At 39.1% G+C, this 21,515-nt stretch overlaps 1 protein-coding gene across 1 annotated transcript in view; it reads right to left on the bottom strand.

Moving 5' to 3' along the window:
* The window catches only part of ST8SIA4 (ST8 alpha-N-acetyl-neuraminide alpha-2,8-sialyltransferase 4), a 905,236-nt gene that overhangs the window by 289,781 nt on the left and 593,940 nt on the right, over positions 1–21,515 (bottom strand). Inside the window, exon 3 of the mRNA XM_044063874.1 lies at positions 8,256–8,513. Within this exon, the coding sequence (XP_043919809.1) occupies positions 8,256–8,513 (258 nt within the window). The remainder of the gene's footprint in view (positions 1–8,255; positions 8,514–21,515) is intronic.

Raw genomic sequence — 21,515 nt, 5'->3', positions numbered from 1 at the left:
TATTGTGTCTGTGCTGCTTGTGTCACATGGTTTTGGTGTTAACTAAGATATTCAGACACATGTACTGTTTTACACTGTGATGTATTATGTCGACTACTGACAGATATACTTATTTGCTCACAGTTATTTCCTGGGAAATGCAGGATGAATGAAGCTGTGTCTGGTATTGTGGTCTGCAGCCTACATATTCTTGCACACTCATGCCATTCTGGAGGAGTAGCTGCAGACACTTGCTGATGGGTCTGTGTAAATGGTCCAACACCTTGGTACTGTGGTGGCTGAGGATCCCCTGCTTGTACATGGGTGAGTATGTATGGGGGAGGCACAGGCTTTTGACAGAGGACTGTAGGGCAGCTGGTAGTGATGCAGGCCATCTGTATCAGACCAGTGCATTCTGTCACTCCTACAGTCCCAGGCTGCGAGCCACTGCATTCCCCTGGGGTGACAGGATAAGTGTGCAAGGTGTTAATGGCAATAGTTCCTGTCCATATTAATCTATTGTTCTGGATGCTGGCAGAGTGCTGCTTACAGCTAGGGACACACCTGCATGGGACACCTCTTCATCATGCTGCATTCTGTGGGTATTCCAGTACAGAAGTGGGGGTCATACTGTACTCATTCCCAACAACAAGGATATGACCTGTGATAAACCTGTGGTTGGTGGTGGGGTGAGCTGAGTGCATGTGTGATATAGAAGCTTCTTGCAGCTGACTGACAGATATACTTGGGACATTCCTCTTATACTGCCTTGTGCGGGGACATAGGCAATCTCTCATTACTTCATAACTCTGCCTTTTGTGGTCTGCCAGTGATTAGCCAGACTACATCAGTATTCCATACTATACAGACAACTAATGTGCTGCTAACCTGTATGTACAATTCCAAAGGTGTGTGCAGTTGACGGCTAAATTTTATGTACTCCGTCTAGGGTACTTCCACCTGTGTACTGGGTGTATGTCTGGGCCCACATTCATGGCATGTCCATCTTTCAGATGGTGACAGATATTACATCTGAACAATGAGTATGGATGACTGCTGAATTGGGTCTTGCTGGGATGCATTGTGGTTGGCACTGCAGTTGTCAGAACATGGCCCTGTCATCAACAGTACTGGCCATAGGCCACCGGGACACAACCCTCCATGCCTACATGCTGACCACTTCCACACAATATAAAACACACAACAACCTAACACACAGAGCCCTGCATATTGTACACATGCAACAATCTACCCTGTAAATTGGGCCAGCTCAGGTAATCTGTGCTCCACTGTTATTAAACCCACACGTACATGTTACTGGATTTCTACATAGTATTATGGGGGGGCAAACCTGACAACTATAAACATTTGCTATGACTATACTGGTATTTCAGGCACTCTGTTGGCTTCCATTTCATTTTGTGTTCTGACCTATCACGCAGACTAGAGGCACATCAGTAGAGTACAGATCTTAGGTTTTATTGACCTACATTTCAGTTTCAGACTTCTCACCCTTCAGAATTAACATACAACTGCCTGACATGTTGTAGTCTGTCTGTGTAGGTCTGGAGTGGGGCTGTTCCCCATTACCATCAATTGGAGGCCTTAGCACAGCCTTTCTTTGTGATCATCTATACCTGCCTGCAAGCTGAGGTTGTTTGTTAGGTATGTAAGCCTCGCTGACATGCATGTGTGTTTCCTGCGGACACACATTTGGGCCACCACATGTACTGCAGTGGGATTTGTCACCTTGCCTAGTTCTGCCTACTTTGTTGACACCAGTATTTGTTATGGATTTCATGCTCCCTATATAGGTGTCCACTATCTGCTGCCATCCCACTCAACCACACCCGATTCCCTTGCATACTCACATCCATACCATAGATACAACTAGCAGAACATACTATTCCATTCAGCAAATGATAAGAAGAGTGACTTACCTTGTGGCTGTGCCAGTATTGAGGATGGTGCTGGAGGGCTATGTCGGATTATTTGGATACACATAGTACACTCTCTAAAAATGGTAAAGCACAGGTAGTGTCATGTTTGGCATCCTTTTTAGTGTATGTGCGAGTCAGAGAGAAGTGTCATTCCCTGGGTTCCTACCATGTCAGTGTATGTGCTATGTGTTGCCTCTTTGCCAAAGCCTGGGCATACTGGGGGCACGCCTCCTTTTGCCTACATGGGCAGGCTCAGTTTGTTCCTCCTCCAAATCACTCTGTGCCTGTGCTGGCCTTGGCAATGGTGGGGGCTGTGTGGCCCTGCCCTGTGCTGTTCCTGCTGCAGCTGTTTCCGCAAGATCATATTGTGTAGCATGGCACATACAATGAAAATTTGTGTACATGTAGCTGGAGAGTACTGCAAGGCTCCATCGGATATATCCGGGCACCAGAACCATGACTTGAGCATCCCAAACACATGCTCTATTATGATTATGGTTTGAGTGTTTGCCTCATTATGGAGTTCTTGTTCGTGTGTGTGTGCATTTCTGATAGGTGTCATGAGCCACGGATCCAGTGCGTAACCAGCATCCCCCAATAGGTGGCCATATGGGATGTCCCCACTGGCAAATCTCTAGCACAGCTATGTCATATGCCAGATGTGGGAGTCGTGATAGCTTCCAGGGCTGCCCGCGCACACACATTCATTATAATGCCCTGGGTATCGCACACGACCTGGCAGTAGATGGAGGGGAAGCCCTGGCGATTTATGTAAACCCTACCCTGCTCACTGGGTGGTGATTTGATGTGTATGTGCGAGCAGTCTATATCACCCACTACCTCAGGGTATTCTGCTATTTGGTGGAAGAGATGCATATTGCAGGACTATGCCTCATGGGTGTTGAGGAAATATATGTGCTCACTGGCATGTGCTGACATGGCATCCAGGAACTGGTGCAGTACCCTGGATGCTGATGCCTGTGAGATCCCCATGATATCCCCAGTTGGCCTTTGGAAGGTACCTGTGGCTAGCATTCTTAAGCCTACACATACCTTAGTATCCACTGGGATGGGTTTCCCTCTGTTGGTTCTGTGTGTGATGTGTGGCCAGCACAGCTCAACAATTTGCTGTAGGATGTCTCTGTCCACCCTATAGTGCTCCACTATCTCCAGCTCATTTAGCCCCTGGTAGGTTACCCTGAGTCTGTACACTATTCTCATTCTCCTCACTGTGGGTTGGTCATCAGCATTCTCATCTTCACCACCCTCAGCCTCTTCCACATATTGATGCATAAGAGCGACAGCAGCCCCTATCATTTTGTCAGTTAAAACTTCCCTGTCTGTGTACACCGATGGTGTAGAGTTTGTGGGAAAAGAACAGAGTGAAAGTTGTTTACATAGTTTATAGTAGTGTGCTGGGCTGGTCTGCTGCCTGTGTAATTGGCTGATTCTGATACATTTCACCTGCCAGCTATGCTAGTTCTCCTTGATTGCCTTCCTACTGCTGTTTTCCCTTCCCATTGTCTTCCCTTTTAAGCACTGAGGCATGCTGCACATACCTAGTGCTCAGATGTGAACAGAGCTGCTATTTCCTGTTTTTTTTTGTTTGTTTGTTTAAAACCTGGTGCATGGTGCTCACACCTGTTTAGGCAATGTAAACACTGTTAGGCAGCTTCAGACACCCCCCCCCCCTTCCTTAGCTGTGCTTATCTAAGGGCAAACACAGGCCACAGAGCTCCAATAAGCTTACAGCATGCATACATGACACTAACCTTTATGATATCATCTACCTCTTAGGCTTATACCATGGTGTTGCTGCACCAACACAGTTGGGTGCAAGCTTACAGTGAGGGGAAATCTGTGAATCAGTATCAATCCCCTCATTTGCATAAAACTGACTGCTAATGCATGGTTACAAAACTGACACTTAGCCTTCCACCTTAGCAACCACTATTCCATGGTATTGTTGTCTTATGCATGCCATTGACTATTATGGCAGAATGCTGATTTTGGTTTAAAAGCTTGTTTCCAACTTTTTTTCTTATTTTGGGGACAATCCTGTTTGCACAACACTGCCCTACGCTTAAACGGCCGATACCAGTCAAAAAAAAAAAGTTATTTTTTATAATTTTGCAAGTATTTCCCATGCCAATGGCCATACATTTGGCCATTGGCATGCCTACTACACTAAATACATGCTTTCTTTTGGAACTGTCATGCCTCCGTTTTGTAATTTGCAGAAATGTATTCGGTTAGTAGCCGAATACATTCCTGCAGGTTACACTATTCCTGCACAGATGCCTGCCTGCTTCCTGGATCGCTAATTTACCTCATTTGCATGGTTTTCACCTGCAAATGGGGTAATTAGCATACAGGAGCTGTGTACATGCAGGAATAGTGCAGGAGCACTTGTGCACATCCCGGGAGCTCTTTCCAGGATCGTTCGTCGGCCATATTGCATGCAGCAGCTCTTGCACTATTCCTGCATGCCTTGCAGAGCTTGCTGAATCCCAGGGACAGTGACCTAAGACAGTTTTAGTCCAATACTGTGTGATTTATTTTAGCAACCATTACAACATTTAGAGTGGTACCGACATTTAGCAATTTAGCTCATAACTAGAATTTAACAAGTTATTTTTATACAGTCAACAAGCTAACTCCATTTTAAGTATAGATTGGGGAGTTGCCCCTCTTTTTATTGCTTAATTCATTCTTTCATTTTCTAGTACCGGCTTTAGCTTATTCAGAGTTCTGTGAGACAGAGACTGTAAGAGAACTCGTCAGAGATAAGACAGAGAACCAGTTTTTAATGAAATGTCACTTGATTGCATGATATGTACTACAATTAGTGTTATATTAATTACAGATTTGTTTATTACTTACTTGATTCTATGTATATTTCAGACTGAATGCACAGTTCTCAAGTATGGCTGTTAATATGTTCTCCCGTTTCTGAAAAAAATATATGGATTTTGCAACTTGCAGGACATGATGGTTATACAAGAATGTGTTTTAACTGACTGATCATATTATTTTAGAATCCACTGTGGATAGGCTCCTGCTCACACCTTCTTCATAATTAAAATTAAATACTTTAAACCTGATTTGTAAATTAAAGTTTTCCTCCAAGAGTCCTGATTTTAAAGTGGTGCACCTTTACTCTCCAGGGAGCTACTGGTACTGGACTCATATATAACGCATATGAAATTAAAATAGCAGTGAGTCACTTCAAGAGCATTATGTAGTTGGTTTGCCTGATCTGAGTTCATGGGAATATTTATCTTGTTGCAAGGAAGCTCATGCATGCTTTTTTGTGGCTTTCAGCCAGACTTTACTCATTCTTCAAGTTTAAAATGTACAAGTTTTTTTTTTTATTAAAATCAAATATTGTTTTGTACTCTCGAGGAGCTTTTCTCCCCGGGCCTCTGCTGAAAATGGATATGTATCCAGCTGGACTAGCCCGGTCAACAAATGTAAAATAAATAAAATAAATAAATAAAAGTTGAATTTTCTATTTTCCTGTTGCCCTGAAATGGATTACAGGGCTAATCAGACAATGAATTAATATATTAATGAATGAATGTATTATTTTTTCATATCTGTGTGTATGAACTTGCTCCTCAAATTGGACTCTTACTATAAGCTTCCCAGGATTCAGAAACCAGGCATTCTAAATCATTAACTGTCATAAGGCAGTCCAAACTTCTGTTTGTATGAGAGGCAAAATCTTAATAAGTTACTGGTGCATTTAACTATCTACACTTAGATCTGTAGCATTTTATTTCTACGAATTTGGTACAAAATACAATATTAACGATTATACGTGTCATTTGCTGTTGATATCTTGATATCTATATTTTTACTTGTCTTTTGTCATGTTTTGCACTCACTAATGGATTCTAATATTGTGCTCAGATATTTAAAGCAGTCTGTGAGACTACCTGACAGATAAATAATATTCAGTATGATATATTCAACATGATGGTGATTTAGCTCACAACTAAAACATACTATCACGCTCTCAAATCTCTGTTTAATTACAGGAGAACTGTTAGTTCAGTCACTAAGCAGCATTCTCTGCCCATTAATAAGCATGAAATCAAGTCACATTCTATTTCAAGTGTTGCTATATGTATTTTAAGCTTATTTTACTAAACTGCTCAACATTTCATATATTCAAGTTGTTGTTGTTTGTCTTTTCCCGGTTAGGGGTCGCCACAGCGGAACTCTGGTCCGCCAATGATTGGCAGTAGATTTTCACGAACGCCGAGGTGCCAGCTCGATGTCCAACCTTCAACGAAGGCATGCCCATTTACGCATGTCTTTCGAATGCCCACCAAACCGCGGGGAGGACATGCAGACTCCACAGAGAAGGCACTCCCCGCACTCCAACCGAGAATTGAACGGGAGAACCTCTTGCTGTGAGGCAACAATGCTACTGCTGCACCACTGCGGATTCCATTTAATATAGTCAAGTAATTAATACATTTACTTTTTAAGATTTTCAGAACTGTTTACAGTTAAACATAGACTGTGACATATTGTTCAGCTTGCTGAATCTGTTGTATATAATTGTTATATATAACGGTGAGCGTAACGCAATTCTACATTATTAAATTTCTGATTCTCAGTTAATTTAACTAGAAAATTAAGACTGCAACAAATTTAGCTAAACACCTTTGGCACTATTCAAAAATTCTTGCTTGCAGGTCTTTTTCAAGCTGGTCCCTGGCGTAACCCTATTTATAGACAGGCCTTACACCAAAGTAAGCCACTTACACTGGGAGCAAGTCTTTTGGAATCAAGGCAGACACACTGAAAACAAATCTTTTGGACACTGTCCCCTTGCTTGCTTTTAGAAGCACTGCTAATTGTTTTCAAGGTGAAGATGTTTCCTTTGTTGACTTCATATTGGCTCAGTGTTGATTTTTGCTAAGGTTTATACAATAATGGCCTATTACTATTCAAAAACAAGCACACTGACTGGACAGCCCAACCAGTGTGCCCACGAGCATATAGCAATAGAAAAATGTCCAGCTGCTAAGTACCATTCAATGGACAGACTTGTCTATTGGCATATATTGGAGGACACAACAAAATACAAGAAAAATCAGCTACAGCTTGCAAATATCAAACTGGAACATACCTGATGTTCCTCATATTTTAGTGCAGTCCTTGTAAAAGCCAGTTTTTAACAGTTTGAAAAACAAACAAAAAATAACAAAAAAAAACAGTAATGAGATTGTTTTCTTCATCTCTTTTCCTGCACTGATGTACCCTCAAGAATGGGAGCACAAGCCCCATACGCATGCCCAGTACATCAGAATAGCAAAGACATCAAGAAGAAGACAGAAGTCTCTTTACACAATCACATTATTTACGAAAGTTAAGTATTTTCTTTCTTAAATAATGTCATTGTTTAAAAGCAATGATCTACTCCGGTTTAATGGCATATCAGAATTCACCCACTGTTGGCTTTGTTTAATTAGGGTTTAATCACCCTCGTGATCAAACAAAATAAACCGTGGGTAAATCCTGACAGACCCATGCACAGCTGCGGATTATTGCTTTAATAGAAAATGTATCATTCTATTTTAGAGTATTTGCTAATGTTTTTATTACATCATGGGCCAGATTCAAAGTGTACACTGTTCTGAATGAACAAACAACACAGACATAATTCACACCTTCTTCCTCCTAATTTAAGTTTTCCTACTGATATTATTGCAGCTTGATATATTGACAGGGATTCAGAAAGGATACCACAAAATGTAGACTACACACACACTTGTGTAATCTTTCTGAGTGACTAGAAAGTACACAAAATGTGATAAGAACTTTATTGAATACATATCGTGTATACTTAGTGTAGGCTTTATTAAACCTGGCCCTGTGTATATGGCTACTGAAGTTAGTTAGTTTTCTCCTTTTTGCTGGTTGTGTGATAAATTTCTTTGGTCACAGGGAACTAAAAATACAATAATATTGCCTGCTATTTCATGGATTACCATCTAGCCAGTAAGTCACAATTTCTGGTCATCCTGTGTTAGAGATGTACTTAAGTCATGCAATAGTTGCAAATGTAAGTATAGGAGAGGCTACATTATTGATCTGCTTTGTGAATTAGACTCCATGGGTTAAAATAACCATTTCTACAAAGAAGCAAAGCATTTGTCAGCTGCTAATTTTCCATTTTAAGGAGAACAATATCAGCTTCTAGTGTACCCACATAAAACACATTCCAATGCATTTTTTGCAGTAAAATGGTGATATTCTTAAAAATCAGGTACAAATTAAAGTGACAGAGGTAAACAACTCCAACTTGTGACAACTCACCTTATTACAAATTCATGACTGTCAATTTCTTTTCCACAGCCACTGTTTAGTAATATCCCTGAATTTCCAACCACAGCACAGGTTTTGAATCTCTTGTTCTTCATCGGTGACACTTCAGGAAGGAGGCTATGAAAAGTATGGGAAATGTTGAAGGTGCATCCTCTGTCTATTACATAGTGGATTTTGGTACCTGGTTTAATGTTGCCCTTGACAACTGAGACATCTCTTTCTGCATCCAAGAATCGAAGAATATCCTTCCTAGAAGGAAAAAAAAGATATCTGCATTTTACTTATGTGCTTCTTTCAGATTTTTGATTGATCAGTTACCTTTAACTGCAAGAACAGCTTAATTTGATTCAGATTCTTGACGTCTTACAGAAGTCTGAATTTGTAACACAATTCATGGAAATGTCCGCAGAAAGAACTACAAAACAAGCATTCTTTAGAAAGCACCAATGCACCTGCCACATGTGGGCTTTACCCCAAACCATTATTTAAATAATAACAATACTAGGGAAGCAAACATAATCAAAAGGGGCAACTTTCACTGAGTTGCAGTTTTATTAACTTGAAAACCTGTCAATCTTATATGGTCACTTTGATTCATAACTGACAATAGCATAAAAAATCTCATTACAAGAAAACATTGCAAACATATTTGCAGCAAATTATACTGGCTAAGTGTGTTTTGCTTGAATGCACACAGCTCAGTGTTGTGATGCAAAACTGATTAGGACAAAGTGTCCTAACAAATAGCAGAAGTGTCACACTAGGCCATACTCTTATCTAATTTCCTGTATGATGAAATAAAAGGTACCACAGCAAATGTGCTTATCTATTTTGGACACATGCATTTTTGTCTTTAGCCTAGCCTAGCCATCACTGCAGACAATCTTACCCACAATGGTTCTTGTAAACAAAGGTTGAACCAATGGCCCCTCATCTTATGCACTTCTCAGTGTACAGCCATACACCATATTTTTGAAACATCTGTTTTCTTAAGAATATTTAATTTCATGCACAGTACAAAAGGTGACATACCCCAGTCTTTTGTTACACAGCTTTACTCAGGTGCTCAAACATTTGTTTTGCCAGTCCCATCTCCGGACCTGTGTCCATTCTATCTATATTCTTACAGAGATGTAAGCATGCTCACTGTATGTCAATAACTTACTTAAAAATCCATTAAATGGACTACAGTTCCAACATGTATATATTGCAATTATTCCTAATCTATGTTCCAATATTCTAATGTTATTTATTCTATGTGTATAAAACATAAAAATCAAATGATACACGCACCTTAGATATACTAATGCTTAAAATCATTACAACCTATCATATTTTTAAAAAATTCCCTTCAAAAATACTTTCCAGTTAAAACAATTCAATTTTAAAGGAACAGTACTCTAAACTTGTAGTGAAGCTCATCATACTATTTCAACCTCCTATTCTTTAAAACAGGTTTCAGGGGAACTGAATCATTGAGACCAATTCCTCGGTGTGGCCCTAACCTCAAAATCCATTGTAACTCAATGCATTCCATCCTATTTATAAAATCACCTAGCCTTAGATTCTCAATCCGCACTTGTAATACCTGGAACATAAAAACATGGTCATTCCCTGCCTGTATTGTGTGTTTGGCCAGGGCACTATAATCTAACCCTCTCCTGGTGCAACAGACATGGTCCCTAATCCGTTCCCTCAAACGACGATTGGTCTTCCCTGCATAAAATTTAAAACAAATTTTACAGTGGGCCACATACATTACATTCTTGGTGTTACAATCAGCCATATCTTTCAGGCACCAAAGGTCCTGAAAAAGTCCCAGGGTGTTTGAAAAAGCATGATCCATCAATAAACTCACAATACATGTAACCGCTTCATTTTGGTGTACCACCTAAAACTTCACCACCAGCTCTGTGAGCTCTGCGGTAACAGAGATGCTGATTCTTATATATAAACCTGCCAATTATTGCTTATTACATCTCTAATCATTCCCACATCATTCGTGTATGACAAAACCACAGGTACATCATGCTTTTGTTTCATCCTAATCATTTCATCACTACATCCAACAGAGAAGTAGGGTCTAGCTCTACCCTGCCTCTCCTGGCACACCTTCCTATAAGCAAACTCCACCTCTGCTCGGGTATAACCCCTGCCCTTAAAATCCCTCTGCAGTTGTTTTATACCTGTCACAAAATCTTGATCCTTACATGACAATAGTGAGACCCTCATTACCTGTCCCTTCACTATGTTCGTAAAAATATGTTGAGGATGCATACTATTCCTATGTAGGTAGGCCAGTCGATAGCAATCCTTCCTAAGCATCCTGGTTACAAGATCACCCAATGGTCCCCTCTCTAATTCAACATCCAAGAAATTTACTTTCACCTTGGAACTTTTCATGGTAAACTTTAAAAAACTACTACTAGTATTTAAACAGTCAAAAAACCTTAACAGGGCATCCTCTTCACCATTCCATCCAAAGAAAAGGTCGTCTACAAAACGATGATACATACAAATGTGTGCATCCTCCTTGCCGTAAGTATTGGAGAGAGAGATGGCAATGTGTAATGTTTTAACAATGAAATAGTGTTTCTAAGAGAAGGTTGAGGATATTTTTTTACAATTTAAACATGCAGTCATGAAACGTGGAATGGTATACTTGCCATTTTGTTCTGTGTAGTGCAATCTCGGAGTTGAGATATTTAAGTAGCACGAAGTGTGGGGAGCAGAGCCCCCCACATGGGGGTTGCTGGGGGGTTTGTTCCCCTGCTTATAGTTGGAGAAGTGTAATATGGTTTGTTTTTTATTTGTTTCTGTATAAAGATGTGCTGGCATATATTAAATTTTGGTTTCCTATGTATTTTCAATGTTATGGAACTCAATGTTTTGAATTTTCAAGATTTTGGTCTCAGTGTTTTGGATTTCAATGTTATGGGCTTTCAATCTTCTAAATTGAATTCCACTGTGGATATAGGCCTACCTAATTTTGGGGCAATGTGTGCATACAGCCTACCTTGACATAGCCATGGCATTTGACACTATCCTCTACTCAAGCATCATTGACAAACTCACCCAGCTAGGTATCAACCCTTACACTGTTAGATGGGTCGCTAACTGGCTCACTGATAGAACCCATATAGTCAAAATAGCGGAATCCACCTCTAATAGCAGACCTGTAACCAGGGGTACTCCACACAGAAAAGTCCTGGTACCTCTAGTGTTTGGAATCTATTTCTTCAAAGTACAAGGAAAACCTAAAGGTCTGTGGCTGACAAAGTTTGTTGATGACTGCAAACTGGCAGCGATCATAGAATCTCCAAATGATGCCAACATCCTACAAGAGAGTCTTACACAAACAAATGATAGGTGCCAAAGTCATGACCTTCAACTCAATGCAAAAAAATGTATTATCATCTCTTTCTGTAGGGGCAATGCTCCTGCTAACTGCCATATCAATCACAATACCTTAAGTATGCACACAGTGGTGCAAGACCTGAACACAAAGGTTGACATCAACCTCAGCTTTGACCACCATGTCTCCACAGTGGTAAGAAGGGCATTCTATATTGCTCATCTCATACGTAAGGGCATTTCCTCCAGAAAAAAAAAAGAAGTTAGAAACTTCCTGTATTTTTCCCTCATCAGGCCAATAATTGAGTGCAATGCCCCTTTTGGTATGTAATTTTCCAAGCAATTACAGCAAATGAAGAGACCACAAAGGTTCCTCATAAGGAAAATTCTAAGTCGTCATCATCTGTCCTATGTGGGTCATCTGAAATCACTGTCACTTTATTCTGTTTCATACAGACTGCTCAGAGACGATCTCTGCCTTCCATACGATGCAATCTCTGACCCTGCTTTATTTCAAATGCTGCCTCTCTGCAAGTCAAATGGTACATGGGTTACACGCTCTAAAGACCTTAACCTTGTATGTGACATTAATAGAACCCACTTGAGAGACAGATTTGTCTCCCAGAGGTTACCACACCTTTAGAACAGTCTCCCTCTTCATGTCAAACAGAGCACCTCATTGGCCTTCTTCAAAAGCAGTCTAGACGATTTAATGGGTAACCATAACTTCCTACGATCCTAGTGCAGTTGAGGATCACAGTGTCAGAGGTAGACTCAGATAATGTGATGGTGAGATTTCCACCCCACTTCCATGGACACAGCTCCTGTGCAACCCACCCCTCCTCACCCATGATACCACTCAGGGACAGGAAGATGTCAACACACCTGCCCAGACAGTGGCCACATCTTCAGTGGAATAGACCTTCTTGGTTGCTGCCAGCTCTACTGAGCAAGATGATGACCTTAAGAGGGTTGGTATTCTAGTGGTTGAACGTGCAATGGGCACTATCTCTCCTATCAAGATGAGTATATCTATGGCCACTCTACTTAATATTTGTACGGGGACTGGCAGACACCAATACAATCATAGCCGAACTGGTCAGTGCAATACATGATCTATGTGAAGACTTGCTGGAGTACATGGGTCAGATGTACAATATTATGTACAGGTGGCACAGAGAGTTTGCACACAGCTGGTGTCCCTGTGCAAATACACATCACCTCACTTCCCTCCCTTGGCTGGTTCACATCTGCTTACAGTGAGGAAGCCCACCTTCAAAGGGGGAGGACATGGTCTAGGAACCATAGCCACACCACCATCCAGTGTTGAGGGCAATGCTGGGCAAAGTGGACACAGATGCAAACAGAGTGCTCCTGTGAAAAACATCAATAACATGATCAACAATTTGCACTCATGGTGAACTCATTCTCTGTGCATTCTGTGGACTGGCCTGTGAGCTTCCCAGGAGTGGGTGTCCCATTGACAGGGATATGCACTGTCAGTGCATATGTCTCCTGCAGGTACACTGGACCTGTTGGCCAGATCCCAGTACAGTGCTGCATCATCTGCTGGAGCTGTGTCCCTCCATAAATGAAGACAAGAATATTTGCATTTCCCACCATTATATGGTCATGTGACAATGTGGACATCACCCCCTCTGTGGCCAATTTATCTGGCCCTCCTCAATCACCCAACAATAACACACACACATACACAGCATTAATCCTCAATCCCACCTGTAGTCATACTACCAGTCAATGACACCTGACACTGCAGCCCTCCCAAAAGTGTATGTTAAGTCATCTGTGCCCTGCCCTCTCTACTTGGGTAGCCTGTGCCTGATGCACAATGTGACCAGCCTATGTATGGTATAAGACAGTTGGTTGTAGACCTGCAGACATTTTTAATAACATTATATGTAGTCCTTTCTGACCCCTACTTATGAAACAAATGCTGCCTCTTAGCTCATTCCACTGCATACTGTGCCCAACATCATATGTTTTAGTTATTCCCTGCAGTCAGCTCCTCTTCTACTGCTGACCCATGAATGTCTGTGCATTGCGGCAACCATTTACATATCAACATGTGGTGTAACACTGCACACTTTGCCCAGATTTTAATGCATGTTCCATCCAGACAGTGAAAGCAAGCCTTTAACAGGACAAACAGACATTCAAAAATGACTTGGGTCTGTGACACTTTATTATTCTATGCATTCTCTGCCATGGTCTGCGAGTTTCTAATTTGTGTCAATGGCCACAGCTTCAGGCCATATTCAACATCACCAATAAAATGACCTGTGGATAAATTACATGCATAGCAAATGTGGGAGCTGTAGCCATTTCCCAGCTGGCCTGTTCACACAATGTATATTATACCCTGTGCATTACAGACATTATGAAAATTGAGTGGAAACCCCTTACTTTTTATATACTGCTCCCCAGGTGGGGTCTTTTATGTGATAGGGTTGCAGTCTGTGGCTTCACTTACTTCACAGAAATAGGCTACATCACAAGATACCTGAATGGAGTTGTCTTTCTCTTCCATGGTATAAGGAAACTGCACATGCTTCACATATGTTGTAGCATGGCACTGGGAACTGCTGGAGTATCCTTGAGGCAGGTTCACTGTATATACCTATTGTTTCCCTGTATTGTTCATTGAATGGCCCATGTAACTAGTATACTCTAAACTGCACATACCTTGTTGTCCAGAGAGATAGCAGCTCCATGCATCCCATGGGCTTGCATATGAACATTATATACCTTGGCCAGCTCCTGCACAATGCCTCTGTCTAAATGCTAGTGGTCCATTACTTCTGTGTTGTAAAGGGCATGGTATGTTAAGCAAAAACAGATGAATCAGCACCACCAAGAGTGACCAAGAGCATTTCCTGGACCTCTGGCAGTGACAAAGGTCTCCTGCATTTACATCTTAACTAATGTGGCAACTACCCCATACACATTTTCATCTTCTTTCTCCTATAACTTCAGGATTTTCTTGCAGTCAACAGCTGTGGCAGTAGTTTCTCTCTGCATGAAATATAAACATTTTTGAATTGCAATAATTTCATTTAACATCATTTGCTTTCACCATTGCCCTTATTCATTTTAATAATGTTGCTCATTTCCATGTTACTATACAGCCATGGCATATTAGGCAAGCTGTGAAATTTTTCAGATTTTCACAACTGAGTCCATTGTTTCTCTGAATCTCACCCACATAATGTATGGCCATTTTTCATGCAAAAATGGCTACTGTAGCATGAAAACTGTTTCTGAATTTCAAAGCAGGTTTTTTAAATTCTTAGAGTAATATGAGTGAACTGCTTTAGAGTGTTTATTTTTTATTCTATTGGTACTTCTGGAGCCATTGAATTATTTTAGTGTATTGCTTCACATACAGAGAAGCCCAATGTCCTGAATGAAAATATTGCATTCTTTACTGTGTGCAGACAGACCATACTATCATAAAGGAAGTTAACCAAAACTGTGTCATTGATGACAAAAAAACCTGAAGGATATAAAATCAGGAACTGCCCCTAGAAAGTATATTCTTTGACAGCACTGCAGTTTCAACTTAGTTATGTTAGAAGGCAATAATGGAATCCATAAGAATTAGTGAATCAAAAATACTATAAAGAAATTGATTTTTTAGGTCCTCAGCATAGTAAATCCTGGAGCTATCCATTTTGAAGACATTTACTACAGTTGTCAGGTCAATGGGACAAAAGAAGTGGAAAAGGAAGTGTGTCATTTTCAAACTGAGATATTTCCTATAACTAACAAATCCATTCAAATGTGATGATCCAATAGTGGAATGTTTTCGGGGTTAGCATCCTGATTTTTTTTTGGCTTGCACAAATGAGTTGAGCCATCTCATTCAAGCCTTTAAAGCCTTCCAGTTAGCAGCCATAGCTCCTTACGGCATCCAGATATTTTGAGGACTGCTTTAACTCCATGACTTGCCAATTAATACATGTCAACATTAAAATGACCAGGTGTAATTAACAAGGGGAGGGGACTGGCATGATAGTTAAGGTGTTCACCTTACAGACACAAGGTGCAGGGTTCAATTCTCAATGGGGAAATGGGCTAGGATTAAAATGGCCCACAGGGACAGTTAGCCTAGTACTAATCTATGAACTCTATGAACTCTATAAATGGCACTAATCTAGAATGTTCTGCAGTGGAAATACAAATGACTGTCACTTATCCATATTTTTTATACTTAAATTCATACTTTCAAAATTGAGAGAGTTACATATTATTGAGGGGCACAATGTGCATGCCATAATGGGGGAAAATATACATATTGTCAAAGTCCAGTTATAGTACATTACACTTACTAGACATATTGCTATTGGTTTACAAATAATTATGAAGATATGCAATATTTCTTCATGTACTTAATATTTCCACAACTAAGTGACATCCACACTATTCTATGACATAAAGGGAAAACTTAGAGATGACAGTGACAAAAACAGTTATTGATATTTTACTGTAAGGTGCACATCTTGAGAGATAGTGTTATTTGTAGTATTACTTATACGATTAGGCATACCTTTGCATATTTCTGTAAATATATAAAGAAACAGGTGCTCATACAGGAATTTTTTTTTTCATGTGGTAAAAGCTCAGATCTAGCTAACAAGGTTGTACTGTTTCCATGAGAGGACAAATTGTCTTTTAAACATTTGAAGACAAATATAATTCTCGGTTTGTGTGTATTATAATATATAATGGTATTGATGCAAAGACTGTGAATGCACTGTCTGTTATTACTGAAAAGAAGATGTTTTACTGATAACTTTGTGTCTGCATATTTTTATAGCTTTTATGTTTCATAAAATATTTACAGTTTTTGTCTTGTGCTTTTACCTTGATTTTTTAGAAAATCCTTTGGAATGCAAGGATGCCTGCAGACTGCTAGACATGTGACATTTTACAGATCAGTGGTGCTAAATAGCTATCTGGACATAAGAAAAAGCAATCATGTTCATCACCAACTTCTGTACTACCAGAATGGCTATTGTAATGAACAGGTAGTAGTATACAGCACACATCTTACATCTGCTACTAAAAATATATGATGCTACAGAGTTTACAGCTGCAAAACAGCAATAATATATATCTTATAAACAGGGGTCTCATCTATTGATCTACATCACAGTATGTTATTAGGCTTAAGTGCATAAACTAAATGAGCACTGCTGTCTTGTGTAATAGCTAACACCTGTCACTCCAAAATCAGCTTTGGACTGTACAGCTACAGATCAGAGTTACAATCTCTACTTCCAGTGGATTTTACTCACCTTAAATTATCATGAGTGCCTTCCACTGCAATCTTACCAAAGGAAGTTGAAACTTGCCCAAATTTATTTTGAATGTAAATGCACAAACATATACAATATTATCCAGGACAGTAAATGATAATGCTCTAGTGCTAACACCTACTTCCTCAGCTGATGATATACTTCCATCTGCCAAACTACTTTGGCAAACCAGGAATATAAATTATTGCTTCTGTTATATATAAGCCAATCTTAAATATCTGGATGGCAGCAATAGTGGCATCTGAAAAACTCTACACCTGCTTAACATGCTTTCACTTAAGCTAATAAACAAATAAATCATCAGCTACATATTTTTTACTTACAGTAAATAAAATAAAAGCACTACACTTGAAATGTATACATGCAAACAAAAGTATTCTTACATACTGATGTTAGGAAAAAAAACAGATAGATGTGTTTGCAGTGGCTGTTTTGTCTGAATCATGTTTCTCTGAATCACAACTGACTAAACACATTTAAATGAAAACTCATTTGACCCTAATCATGATTGAATGAACACTGTAAAGAAGCAGTGAGTCATTGAGTGTTTTTCTGTTCTTAGCTGATGCTGTACAATGCTCCCTTCAGCTTGTATCTAACCAGGCACTTACACAAATTGCAGTGGCCACAGAGCTTTCTCATTAAAAATACAAAGTGTAAGACACATGTCTTTTGCGGACTGACTAAAGGCCCTATCGCTTTACTCCATCTCATGTTGTTTATTATGAGGTGACCTATGCTTGTTACAAGGGATTCTCCATTACAGCGGTGATGAAAATGTTACATATTTGCAAGAAAAATTATAAAAGGGTTATGCAATCTATGGGCCTCAACCTTATTTCTGACTCTAACATAACTTACTGGAGAGACAGATTCATATACCAAAGGCCACCTCATCTACAGAATTAACTTCCCATCTTTATAAAACAAAACCTGTCCTTCACTCTGTTTAAAAATAATTTCAATAAATGGATGGGGAACTGGAAATTCACTCCTGGGGTACTGCCCATGTCCCTTAAGGACAGAGAAAGTCTATAAAATGACACAGGGCTTCAACATCCGAAGACCTACTATCTTGATACTACCCTATCCCATATCTGGAGAATTAAGATAAGATATTGTAATATCCTGGGTTTTATTGCCCAGGTTTGAAAAGGCACTTGTGGGATTAGTCTAGTAATCACCTATGAACCTATATGTATGGCGGTGCAGGGGGTTCAAGGGCCATCCCCCTGCAAGAAACAAATTTTTATGGTATGTTTGCCCTATAAAATGAATTTGTGGATCAGCAGTGATTCACTGTGTGTGTTTCTCTTTTTTCTACTGTTATGCAACTGTGGAGATAGAATATTTAAGTACTAGAATATGGGGGTGTAAGCAGGTTTTATCTCAAATAAAAAGCAATTTTTAAGGTATGTTTGGTGTAATTAAGCTTTTCAGTGAAATGAGATTCTATGAAATGCATTTTCAATTAAATGTGTTTTCAAACCAGTCTGTTCAGTCATTTGTGATACAGTGAAGTGGGATTTAATCAAAATAACTACACTTGATTTAGACTTTATCAGATGCTGCAAATTCTGGGCTTTTAATTTCAAGCTCTTCTCTCTTTAGCTCCACACAGAGTTTCAGATCATGTAAGGATTTGAGTTGCACTGCTGCATACTCTGCACTCTTAGCTGTTACTGGATCGTTTCTAGTTTCAGTGGATTAACTCTGAACTGTAGACAACAGTACTATCATTTCCTCCTGGGATATACCAGCATATGAAGCTCCCTTTATTTAACTGTCCTTATTCAGATTGGCATTGATGTATTCTAAACTTTACTGAGATCATTTCTGCCATGTTACCAGCTATTCTGACAACAAAAGATGATTGCTGTACAGATATACTGTTGGATCTTTATTTTGTAATTGCAAAATGACACATATTTTCTAGTGACAAAACTGCTTGCAGGCTATACACATTCACCATACAATAGCCAAATGTTGTCACTGAAAGTATATGATGAAAGGCAGCAGCCTGGGGTTTGAGTCCTACCTCAGCCATCGAAAATGTATTATGGTATTGCCTTTAAATTTGTACTGCTACCACAACGTGTAAGAGGAGGTTGGCATTAAGGGTACAAGGTAATTGTACACTGCTGCCATAAGTAACAGCCAACACCTATTGCACTCATCTACACACCATACATTTATAGGCAAAAAATATAATCCCTGGCTCTATAGGAGTTCAATCTCTTCAGACTGAGCCTAGTGCTTTCCAATGGAACTTTACCACCAGTGAATAGACGTTCCAAAATCATTTTGCATACACACACACACACACACACACACACACACACACACACACACACACACACACACACACACACACACACACACACACACACACACACACACACACACACACACACACACACACACACACATATGCATGCACACCTTTTCCAGGGGGCAGATGATAACTTCCCAGTATCAATTCTTTCTTTCTCAGTTACAGTATGATGCCACCAGCTAGACTACTTTGACAACCTAAAAAACAAAAATTAAGGTTTACTTTTAAAATATGGCATCCTTTAAATATTTGAATAGTAGCAACAACCTGAGCAGTAATACTTTGAAGAACAGACACTTACACTGTACACCTGATCAACATGCATACCCTTAAGCTAATAAACAAATCACCAGCCACAAGCATTTAAATTTCAATAACGAGTTCTTTATGTAGAATAAATAAAATAGAAAAATAATGTTTGAAGAATAAGTATGCAAGCAAGCATAAATATTCTTTTAATAAGACATGAAAAATAAAGGTTTTAAAAAGACAGTAACATAAAATAAACAATACCATCTAAACTATATGTTAACTACTTTAAATGCAGATATATTGTACTATTACTGCCTCTAGCTTTTCAAGATCAAAAATTTAATTTTTTACAGTCCACAAAACTGTACTACAGTTTGTCAAATGCATGCATGTTGAAGTAGATAACTCAAAACAACTGAATTCTTGTATTAATGGTCTCTGTCTCTCTATCTCTTTTCATATGGATCCTACACATATGTTCCTGTAGTTTCAGTTTGAATGTTACCTGGTATTTTCTTGTTTCTACAGTTACATAACTTGCTGGTAAGTTCCAACAAGTTAATGTCAAGGTAAGACCATTTTTCAAGGATTATTAGGCAATAACACTGCAGAGGGATATGCAATCAAGGAACATGGAAGGTTTCATTTTCAAATTGAAATAACTTTAAAATGTAGTAAATGTGAAATTTCACATATTTCCTTAAATATTAAATACTTACTACAAGCAAGTACAATGCAATTTTTTTTACATTTACCTTTTAAAGAATTGCTTGCTTTTGATAACTCAGTATAGCCTTTCAACAACTTATTCTCCTTTCCTGCAACTGCATTTTTAAAAGATGACAATTTCCTAAGACTTTTGCTAGTTTTTCATAGCTATGCCTAAGGCTGTGCATGTCTTATTTAAAGTGGGATTTGAGGAGTATGACCAGTGAAAGAACTGCATACATACTAAATTGCACAAACCTTTGTCAGTCACATCTGAAGGCTAGGTATGTGCTTCAGTCTACTGCAAAATGGACAGAAATTCTACAATCTTATCTAGATATGTTGGGACAAGAAACATTTATACATATTTTTGACTTACTATCCTGCACGAGTTTTCCTTTGTTCAGAACATGTATTGCCCTTTCCATCTACTTTACAATAAACTAGCTGCTGTTTTTTTGTTTTGAAAATGGCCTTATTAGAATGAAACGTCACAGAAAAAAATGGTAGCAGAAAATATTTTACAGACTGTACATCTGGCTTATTCCTTTTTTCCTTTGCAAGTAAAACATCATAAACTGGATTACCAAATGGACACCTTACATATTGTTATGCCAAGTACATCCATCAGGCAGAGGCTGTTTTCTTACCCAAACATGTCTTACAACAGCAGCTGTTTTTGAGGTATGTAACAAATTATCACAACACTGGAGACATATGAACTTCCATTCCATCATCACATGAAGTTAGATCCACCAAATTAACCTTAACAGAACCATTGGCAGGAGCTATAGAATAGCAAGTATGTTGGTCAAAAAAGAAAATTGCTACGTAGCCATGTAAATCAAGTAAATTACCAGCTCAAATAAAAAAATGAGAGAGAGAGAGAGAGACAGCTACCACATTCCTACTCTTGAAACTTTCCTGGAGGCCTTAGTGCCCATCTATATTAACAGAAATGAAAATCATATAGATTTATTCTAAAGCTACTTAAGGTTCATAATTATTGTTGATTTGTCATTTAAAATTATTTGGGTCTGTCTATATATTTTTTTGTATTATATCACTGGCCCTTCAAATTCAGGGTTTAGATATGCCAAAGTAGAAATATCTTGAAAAAAAAAAACTAAAAAACAAGTAGGTCATTTAGAAGATGGTGAGCTGTCTAACCAAGAAAAATATTTCAGACAGAAATTTAAGCAAGAAAATTACTAATCTTTTAAGACATTTTGCCTCAAGGTTTGCCAGAAAGTAAAATGCTGT

This window comes from Protopterus annectens, chromosome 2.part2 (genome assembly GCF_019279795.1).
Source record: "Protopterus annectens isolate FY-2018-M chromosome 2.part2, PAN1.0, whole genome shotgun sequence".
Classification (NCBI taxonomy): Eukaryota; Metazoa; Chordata; order Ceratodontiformes; family Protopteridae; genus Protopterus; species Protopterus annectens.
The sequence above is the reverse complement of the archived record's forward strand: the minus strand, read 5'-3'. Positions and strand labels throughout refer to the sequence as shown.